Here is a 12,644-nt window from a genome sequence, read left to right as displayed (position 1 = left end):
TACAATACAGACCCCACATGTAATATAAACTACATACAATACAGACCACACATGTAATATAAACTACATACAATACAGACCCCACATGTAATATAAACTACATACAATACAGACCCCACATGTAATATAAACCACATACAATACAGGCCCCACATGTAATATAAACCACATACAATACAGACCCCACATGTAATATAAACCACATACAATACAGAGAACACATGTAATATAAACTACATACAATACAGAGAACACATGTAATATAAACTACATACAATACAGACCCCACATGTAATATAAACTACATACAATACAGAGAACACATGTAATATAAACTACATACAATACAGACCCCACATGTAATCTAAACTACATACAATACAGACCACACATGTAATATAAACTACATACAATACAGACCCCACATGTAATATAAACTACATACAATACAGAGAACACATGTAATATAAACTACATACAATACAGACCCCACATGTAATCTAAACTACATACAATACAGACCACACATGTAATATAAACTACATACAATACAGACCCCACATGTAATATAAACTACATACAATACAGGCCCCACATGTAATATAAACCACATACAATACAGACCCCACTTGTAATATAAACTACATACAATACAGGCCCCACATGTAATATAAACTACATACAATACAGACCCCACATGTGATATAAACTACATACAATACAGAGAACACATGTAATATAAACTACATACAATACAGAGAACACATGTAATATAAATTACATACAATACAGGCCCCACATGTAATATAAACTACATACAATACAGGCCCCACATGTAATATAAACTACATACAATACAGACCCCACATGTAATATAAACTACATACAATACAGACCACACATGTGATATAAACCACATACAATACAGACCCCACATGTAATATAAACTACATACAATACAGACCCCACATGTAATATAAACTACATACAATACAGACCCCACATGTAATATAAACTACATACAATACAGAGAACACATGTAATATAAACTACATACAATACAGAGAACACATGTAATATAAACTACATACAATACAGATCCCACATGTAATATAAACTACATACAATACAGACCCCACATGTAATATAAACTACATACAATACAGAGAACACATGTAATATAAACTACATACAATACAGACCCCACATGTAATATAAACTACATACAATACAGAGAACACATGTAATATAAACCACATACAATACAGACCACACATGTAATATAAACTACATACAATACAGATCCCACATGTAATATAAACTACATACAATACAGACCCCACATGTAATATAAACTACATACAATACAGACCCCACATGTAATATAAACCACATACAATACAGACCCCACATGTAATATAAACCACATACAATACAGACCCCACATGTAATATAAACCACATACAATACAGACCCCACATGTAATATAAACCACATACAATACAGACCCCACATGTAATATAAACTACATAAAATACAGACCCCACATGTAATATAAACTACATACAATACAGAGAACACATGTAATATAAACTACATACAATACAGACCCCACATGTAATATAAACTACATACAATACAGGCCCCACATGTAATATAAACCACATACAATACAGACCACACATGTAATATAAACTACATACAATACAGACCACACATGTAATATAAACTACATACAATACAGGCCCCACATGTAATATAAACTACATACAATACAGACCCCACATGTAATATAAACCACATACAATACAGACCCCACATGTAATATAAACCACATACAATACATACCCCACATGTAATATAAACTACATACAATACATACCCCACATGTAATATAAACCACATACAATACAGACCCCACATGTAATATAAACTACATACAATACAGAGAACACATGTAATATAAACTACATACAATACAGACCCCACATGTAATATAAACTACATACAATACAGACCCCACATGTAATATAAACTACATACAATACAGAGAACACATGTAATATAAACTACATACAATACAGAGAACACATGTAATATAAACTACATACAATACAGACCCCACATGTAATATAAACTACATACAATACAGACCACACATGTAATATAAACTACATACAATACAGACCCCATATGTAATATAAACTACATACAATACAGGCCCCACATGTAATATAAACTACATACAATACAGAGAACACATGTAATATAAACCACATACAATACAGACCCCACATGTAATATAAACCACATACAATACAGAGAACACATGTAATATAAACTACATACAATACAGACCCCACATGTAATATAAACTACATACAATACAGACCCCACATGTAATATAAACTACATACAATACAGACCCCACATGTAATATAAACCACATACAATACAGACCCCACATGTAATATAAACTACATACAATACAGAGAACACATGTAATATAAACTACATACAATACAGAGAACACATGTAATATAAACAACATACAATACAGGCCCCACATGTAATATAAACCACATACAATACAGACCCCACATGTAATATAAACTACATACAATACAGACCCCACATGTAATATAAACTACATACAATACAGAGAACACATGTAATATAAACTACATACAATACAGACCCCACATGTAATATAAACTACATACAATACAGGCCCCACATGTAATATAAACTACATACAATACAGACCCCACATGTAATATAAACTACATACAATACAGACCCCACATGTAATATAAACTACATACAATACAGGCCCCACATGTAATATAAACTACATACAATACAGACCCCACATGTAATATAAACTACATACAATACAGACCCCACATGTAATATAAACTACATACAATACAGGCCCCACATGTAATATAAACTACATACAATACAGACCCCACATGTAATATAAACTACATACAATACAGACCCCACATGTAATATAAACTACATACAATACAGACCCCACATGTAATATAAACTACATACAATACAGACCCCACATGTAATATAAACTACATACAATACAGACCACACATGTAATATAAACTACATACAATACAGGCATACACATGTAATATAAACTACATACAATACAGACCCCACATGTAATATTAACTACATACAATACAGGCATACACATGTAATATAAACTACATACAATACAGACCCCACATGTAATATAAACCACATACAATACAGACCCCACATGTAATATAAACCACATACAATACAGACCCCACATGTAATATAAACCACATACAATACAGACCCCACATGTAATATAAACTACATACAATACAGACCACACATGTAATATAAACTACATACAATACAGAGAACACATGTAATATAAACTACATACAATACAGAGAACACATGTAATATAAACTACATACAATACAGACCCCACATGTAATATAAACTACATACAATACAGACCCCACATGTAATATAAACTACATACAATACAGACCCCACATGTAATATAAACTACATACAATACAGACCCCACATGTAATATAAACTACATACAATACAGACCCCACATGTAATATAAACCACATACAATACAGACCCCACATGTAATATAAACTACATACAATACAGGCCCCACATGTAATATAAACTACATACAATACAGACCACACATGTAATATAAACTACATACAATACAGACCACACATGTAATATAAACCACATACAATACAGACCCCACATGTAATATAAACTACATACAATACAGGCCCCACATGTAATATAAACTACATACAATACAGACCCCACATGTAATATAAACTACATACAATACAGACCCCACATGTAATATAAACTACATACAATACAGACCCCACATGTAATATAAACTACATACAATACAGAGAACACATGTAATATAAACTACATACAATACAGACCCCACATGTAATATAAACTACATACAATACAGACCACACATGTAATATAAACTACATACAATACAGACCCCACATGTAATATAAACCACATACAATACAGACCCCACATGTAATATAAACTACATACAATACAGACCCCACATGTAATATAAACCACATACAATACAGACCCCACATGTAATATAAACCACATACAATACAGACCCCACATGTAATATAAACTACATACAATACAGACCCCACATGTAATATAAACCACATACAATACAGGCCCCACATGTAATATAAACTACATACAATACAGACCCCACATGTAATATAAACTACATACAATACAGACCCCACATGTAATATAAACTACATACAATACAGGCCCCACATGTAATATAAACTACATACAATACAGACCCCACATGTGATATAAACTACATACAATACAGACCCCACATGTAATATAAACTACATACAATACAGACCCCACATGTAATATAAACTACATACAATACAGACCCCACATGTAATATAAACTACATACAATACAGACCCCACATGTAATATAAACTACATACAATACAGACCCCACATGTAATATAAACTACATACAATACAGACCCCACATGTAATATAAACTACATACAATACAGACCCCACATGTAATATAAACTACATACAATACAGACCCCACATGTAATATAAACTACATACAATACAGAGAACACATGTAATATAAACTACATACAATACAGACCCCACATGTAATATAAACTACATACAATACAGACCACACATGTAATATAAACGATATACAATACAGACCCCACATGTAATATAAACTACATACAATACAGACCCCACATGTAATATAAACTACATACAATACAGACCACACATGTAATATAAACTACATACAATACAGAGAACACATGTAATATAAACCACATACAATACAGACCCCACATGTAATATAAACTACATACAATACAGACCCCACATGTAATATAAACCACATACAATACAGACCCCACATGTAATATAAACTACATACAATACAGACCCCACATGTAATATAAACCACATACAATACAGGCCCCACATGTAATATAAACCACATACAATACAGACCCCACATGTAATATAAACTACATACAATACAGACCCCACATGTAATATAAACTACATACAATACAGACCCCACATGTAATATAAACTACATACAATACAGACCCCACATGTAATATAAACCACATACAATACAGGCCCCACATGTAATATAAACCACATACAATACAGGCCCCACATGTAATATAAACTACATACAATACAGACCCCACATGTAATATAAACTACATACAATACAGACCCCACATGTAATATAAACCACATACAATACAGACCCCACATGTAATATAAACTACATACAATACAGACCCCACATGTAATATAAACTACATACAATACAGACCCCACATGTAATATAAACTACATACAATACAGACCCCACATGTAATATAAACTACATACAATACAGACCCCACATGTAATATAAACTACATACAATACAGACCCCACATGTAATATAAACTACATACAATACAGACCCCACATGTAATATAAACTACATACAATACAGACCCCACATGTAATATAAACTACATACAATACAGAGAACACATGTAATATAAACTACATACAATACAGACCCCACATGTAATATAAACTACATACAATACAGACCACACATGTAATATAAACGATATACAATACAGACCCCACATGTAATATAAACCACATACAATACAGACCCCACATGTAATATAAACCACATACAATACAGACCCCACATGTAATATAAACTACATACAATACAGACCCCACATGTAATATAAACTACATACAATACAGACCCCACATGTAATATAAACTACATACAATACAGACACCACATGTAATATAAACTACATACAATACAGACCCCACATGTAATATAAACTACATACAATACAGACCCCACATGTAATATAAACTACATACAATACAGACCCCACATGTAATATAAACTACATACAATACAGACCCCACATGTAATATAAACTACATACAATACAGGCCCCACATGTAATATAAACTACATACAATACAGACCCCACATGTAATATAAACTACATACAATACAGACCCCACATGTAATATAAACTACATACAATACAGACCCCACATGTAATATAAACCACATACAATACAGGCCCCACATGTAATATAAACTACATACAATACAGACCCCACATGTAATATAAACTACATACAATACAGACCCCACATGTAATATAAACTACATACAATACAGACCACACATGTAATATAAACTACATACAATACAGAGAACACATGTAATATAAACCACATACAATACAGACCCCACATGTAATATAAACTACATACAATACAGACCCCACATGTAATATAAACCACATACAATACAGACCCCACATGTAATATAAACTACATACAATACAGACCCCACATGTAATATAAACCACATACAATACAGAGAACACATGTAATATAAACCACATACAATACAGACCCCACATGTAATATAAACCACATACAATACAGACCCCACATGTAATATAAACTACATACAATACAGATCCCACATGTAATATAAACTACATACAATACAGAGAACACATGTAATATAAACTACATACAATACAGATCCCACATGTAATATAAACTACATACAATACAGAGAACACATGTAATATAAACTACATACAATACAGACCCCACATGTAATATAAACCACATACAATACAGACCCCACATGTGATATAAACTACATAAAATACAGACCCCACATGTGATATAAACTACATACAACACAGACCCCACATGTAATATAAACTACATACAACACAGACCCCACATGTAATATAAACCACATACAATACAGACCCCACATGTAATATAAACTACATACAATACAGACCACACATGTAATATAAACTACATACAATACAGAGAACACATGTAATATAAACTACATACAATACAGAGAACACATGTAATATAAACCACATACAATACAGACCACACATGTAATATAAACTACATACAATACAGAGAACACATGTAATATAAACTACATACAATACAGAGAACACATGTAATATAAACTACATACAATACAGAGAACACATGTAATATAAACTACATACAATACAGAGAACACATGTAATATAAACCACATACAATACAGACCCCACATGTAATATAAACTACATACAATACAGACCCCACATGTAATATAAACTACATACAATACAGACCCCACATGTAATATAAACTACATACAATACAGACCACACATGTAATATAAACGATATACAATACAGACCCCACATGTAATATAAACTACATACAATACAGACCCCACATGTAATATAAACTACATACAATACAGACCACACATGTAATATAAACTACATACAATACAGAGAACACATGTAATATAAACCACATACAATACAGACCCCACATGTAATATAAACTACATACAATACAGACCCCACATGTAATATAAACCACATACAATACAGACCCCACATGTAATATAAACTACATACAATACAGACCCCACATGTAATATAAACCACATACAATACAGACCCCACATGTAATATAAACTACATACAATACAGATCCCACATGTAATATAAACTACATACAATACAGAGAACACATGTAATATAAACTACATACAATACAGATCCCACATGTAATATAAACTACATACAATACAGAGAACACATGTAATATAAACCACATACAATACAGACCACACATGTAATATAAACTACATACAATACAGAGAACACATGTAATATAAACCACATACAATACAGACCCCACATGTAATATAAACCACATACAATACAGACCCCACATGTAATATAAACTACATACAATACAGACCCCACATGTAATATAAAGCACATACAATACAGACCCCACATGTAATATAAACTACATACAATACAGACCCCACATGTAATATAAACCACATACAATACAGACCCCACATGTAATATAAACTACATACAATACAGACCCCACATGTAATATAAACTACATACAATACAGACCCCACATGTAATATAAACTACATACAATACAGACCCCACATGTAATATAAACTACATACAATACAGACCCCACATGTAATATAAACCACATACAATACAGACCCCACATGTAATATAAACTACATACAATACAGACCCCACATGTAATATAAACTACATACAATACAGACCCCACATGTAATATAAACCACATACAATACAGACCCCACATGTAATATAAACTACATACAATACAGACCACACATGTAATATAAACTACATACAATACAGAGAACACATGTAATATAAACTACAGGCCAGAGTTGAAATGTAGATGATAAATCTTTATTTGACAAACTCCATACATGACCCCGGGGTCTTTTGAAGCTGACCCCCTCATCTTACCTTTTGTTCCTGGAGCTGAGCCTTCACCACTTTGGCCTCTGAGGAGGGAGGTTTCTGGGCCTCCATCAGATCCTCCATTTCAGAAATCCAGCTGAGCACGGTCTCCTGATTTTCAGGTGGTTCTGGCAGTGCCAGGGTGTGTTGGGATACCTGCAAGAAGAGCAGAGCTGAGCACATTGCTGGATCAGGTCGCCCCAATAATATGCAGTCCTACACAACGCCACCGCTTTAAATCTGGGACAGCACTTTGTGACATGTTCTTATAGTGTAATGTGTTGAGCAACGTACCTGCCGCTGTTACTGTATGTCACCGCTGACCTGACTATACTGTCTATATAAATATAGGAGCCCCCGTCTACATAGACTACTTATCCTGTACTGATCCTGAGTTATATCCTGTATTACTGTTAAGGATCTGCCAGGCACAGCTTCTGTGTCGACGCCCGTGGGTAATCAGTCTGCACCTGCTCCTATGTCTGTGAGACTGACTCCATCTACCACCACTCAGGATGGTAGGCTTAGGAGTGGGAGAGCCTATCACAGGCTGGTCAGACGGAGCTAGCTCCCGCCCTCTGTCTATTTATACCTGCCTGTCCTGTTCCTCCTTTGCCTGTGATTCTTCTATGCTTGTTACCTGGCTTGCTGCTGCTTGTACTACTCATCCTCTGCTTGTTATTGACCTTGGCTTTCTGACCACTCTCCTGCTCAGCGTTTTGTACTTCGTTCTCTCCTGGTTTGACTCGGCTCGTTCACTACTCTTGTTGCTCACGGTGTCTCTGTGGGCAGCTGCCCCGTTTCCCTAGCTTCTGTGTACCCTTGTCTGTTTGTTCGTCTTGCACTTACTGAGCGTAGGGACCGTCGCCCAGTTGTACCCCGTCGCTTAGGACGGGTCGTTGCAAGTAGGCAGGGACTGAGTGGCGGGTAGATTAGGGCTCACCTGTCTGTCTCCCTACCCCGTCATTACAATTATACTCCAGAGCTGCACTCACTATTCTGCTGGTGGAGTCACTGTGTACATACATTACATTACTTATCCTGTACTGATCCTGAGTTACATCCTGTATTATACTCCAGAGCTGCACTCACTATTCTGCTGGTGGAGTCACTGTGTACATACATTACATTACTTATCCTGTACTGATCCTGAGTTACATCCTGTATTATACTCCAGAGCTGCACTCACTATTCTGCTGGTGGAGTCACTGTGTACATACATTACTTATCCTGTACTGATCCTGAGTTATATCCTGTATTATACGCCAGAGCTGCACTCACTATTCTGCTGGTGGAGTCACGGTGTACATACATTACATTACTTATCCTGTACTGATCCTGAGTTATATCCTGTATTATACTCCAGAGCTGCACTCACTATTCTGATGTCACAATGTATCACACAGGATGTAATTCTGAATTAATCACAGAACAGTCCACTTAATACCGTCTTGCTGTAGGCGTCCCATTTTCCCACTTGGTACTGAGATTCTGTCTGGGCCTCCCGGCTGGTCTGTACCTGGGGAAACACACGGCAGTTTTATATGTTACATGTTACCGCAGTTATATAAAGTACAGTGGGGAGCAGAGTATGTCCAGAGGTCAAGTGACCTCAAGGGTCCAGGAAACTAATACCCAAAATAACACGGGGACACCACTAATTAGAATTAGGGTTTTATAATCTTGTGTTAAAGGGCCGGTCCAGTTTACAATAAATCGATCAGAATTTCACTATTTTCTTCCCTTCGTTTTTTCCCTTGTGTTTTATTACAAGTCAATAACAGTAAATGATGGAGCGTCGGTCTTATGGCACTTACATTAACTTCTATTAAGAAGGGGGCGTACAGAGAAGAGAGGGGACTCAGGGGTCTTACACAGAAGAGAGGAGCCTCAAGGGCGTACACAGAAGAAAGGAGCCTCAGGGGCGTACACAGAAGAGAGGAGCCTCAGGGGCATACACAGAAGAGAGGAGCCTCAGGCTCGTACAGAGAAGAGAGGAGCCTCAGGCTCGTACAGAGAAGAGAGGAGCCTCAGGCTCGTACAGAGAAGAGAGGAGCCTCAGGGGCGTACACAGAAGAGTGGAGCCTCAGGGCCGTACACAGAAGAGGAGCCTCAGGCGCGTACAGAGAAGAGAGGAGCCTCAGGGGCATACACAGAAGAGAGGAGCCTCAGGGGCGTACACAGAAGAGAGGAGCCTCAGGGGCGTACACAGAAGAGAGGAGCCTCAGGGGCGTACACAGAAGAGAGGAGCCTGAGGGGCGTACATAGAAGAGAGGAGCCTCAGGGGCGTACACAGAAGAGGAGCCTCAGGCGCGTACACAGAAGAGAGGAGCCTCAGGGGTGTACACAGAAGAGAGTAGCCTCAGGGGCATACACAGAAGAGAGGAGCCTCAGGGCCATACACAGAAGAGAGGAGCCTCAGGGCCATACACAGAAGAGGAGCCTCAGGGCCATACACAGAAGAGGAGCCTCAGGGCCATACACAGAAGAGGAGCCTCAGGGGCATACAGAGAAGAGAGGGACCCCAGGGGTGTACAGAAGAGAGAGGGGCCCAAGGAGCGTACAGAGAAGAGAGGAGCCTCAGGAGCGTACAGAGAAGGGGCCTCAGGAGCATACAGAGAACAGAGGGACCCCATGGGTGTACAGAAAAGAGGGGCCCAGGAGCGTACAGAGAAGAGAGGGACCCCATGGGTGTACAGAAAAGAGAGGGGCCTCAGCGGTGTACAGAAGAGAGGGACCCCAGGAGCGTACAGAGAAGAGAGGGACCCCAGGGGCATACAGAGAAGAGAGGGGCCTCAGGAGCATACAGAGGAGAGAGGGGCCCCAGGGGCATAAAGAGAGGGGCCCCAGGGGCGTACAGAAAAGAGAGGAGCGCCACAGTGAGGTCCAAAGAAAAAAGAGGGACCCCAGGGGCGTACAGAAGAAGGGCCAAAGAGACATGCAGAGAAGAGCACGGCCCCTGTAGTGTACAAAGAGTGGGTCGACACATTGGAGTACAGAGAGGGGTCCCCAGAGTAACAATGGAAAGAGGGCATCTACCTAATATCTGTTGACACATGGCGCCCCCTTCTTTGCCTAATTGCCCATGACCTAGAGGGACATAAAGGTGACTGACGCCTCCTCTCTTTCTTGCCTACATGCCAGGGCCTGAGACGAGGGTGAGCCCTGTGCATGATGACACTACCCATGGGGCAAGGGAAGGAAAGCAGCCTGAGTTGGGGCCCCCTATTTTGAAGGGCCCCCTAAGCAGATGCCGGGGCTGCGGACATGGCATGTAACCATTAGTGGGTTCAGGGCTATTTTGGGGATCCATGAGATCGTGGGAGTACATGAGATCAGACATCATGAGATTTATAAAAGATCCTTTTATTTCGACCAAACAGAGATCACATTGGCCGGATCTGGCAGGTCTCTCTGGTGACAATATCTGGATGTCGCCAATGATCCCATAATAACCTCGGCCAGCTCCCCGGCGCACTCTGTCAGCACTTTCACTGTCCTGGTGATGATGGGTTCTCCGCTCTTGTCTCCAGTCGGATATTGCGTGACCTCCACGATCTCTGTGACAATGGTCTCTGTGACCTCCGTGACCTCGGTCACCTCCCTGGTGGAGAGCGGCTTCCATGACCAGCTGCTTCCGGAGGCCCTTTGTAGGGTTCCCCTCTGCGGAGTCCAGACATTCCCGACATGATCCGGCGTGGACCTGGGCGTCTCTCTCCCGACCTGGACATTGGCGTCCGCGTTGTTCTGTTTGGGCAGCGGCTCCTTGTCTGGGGTTTTGCTGGAGGCCGGAGCGACGTTCAGTTCCTTCTGGATAACCAGCTCGTTCTGCTTCTTGTCTGCGGGGCACGCGGCGCCGGCCTCAACGTTGTTCCTCACGCTCTGGATGTCGATGATGGATTCCTTCTTCATACAACAGTCCTTGAGGAACCTCTGGGACTTTCTGTTCTTGTCCCCCAGGCAGCCGGGCCGACTGACCGAATTACCCATGGTGAGAGGCCCCGGTACGGCACAGGAGCGTCATCAGCGCAGCCACGGCCTGAAACAGAAACGGGAGACGTTATTATCGACCTGCTGGACGCCGGTGACCCCAGCTGCAATACACCCCCCCCCCCCCAATGTGTGC

General features: G+C 38.8%; 1 protein-coding gene across 1 annotated transcript in view; it reads right to left on the bottom strand.

Annotated features, from left to right (window-relative positions):
* LOC142696329 (microtubule-actin cross-linking factor 1, isoforms 6/7-like) overlaps nt 1–12,644 on the bottom strand; it is a 94,161-nt gene that overhangs the window by 13,241 nt on the left and 68,276 nt on the right. Inside the window, exons 3-5 of the mRNA XM_075847667.1 lie at nt 11,975–12,557; nt 9,966–10,037; nt 8,525–8,674 (exon numbers count right to left, since the gene is read on the bottom strand). Of these exons, the coding sequence (XP_075703782.1) occupies nt 8,525–8,674; nt 9,966–10,037; nt 11,975–12,508 (756 nt within the window). The 5' untranslated portion in view covers nt 12,509–12,557. The remainder of the gene's footprint in view (nt 1–8,524; nt 8,675–9,965; nt 10,038–11,974; nt 12,558–12,644) is intronic.

The sequence above is a fragment of the Rhinoderma darwinii genome (genome assembly GCF_050947455.1).
Source record: "Rhinoderma darwinii isolate aRhiDar2 chromosome 5 unlocalized genomic scaffold, aRhiDar2.hap1 SUPER_5_unloc_55, whole genome shotgun sequence".
Classification (NCBI taxonomy): Eukaryota; Metazoa; Chordata; class Amphibia; order Anura; family Rhinodermatidae; genus Rhinoderma; species Rhinoderma darwinii.
The sequence above is the reverse complement of the archived record's forward strand: the minus strand, read 5'-3'. Positions and strand labels throughout refer to the sequence as shown.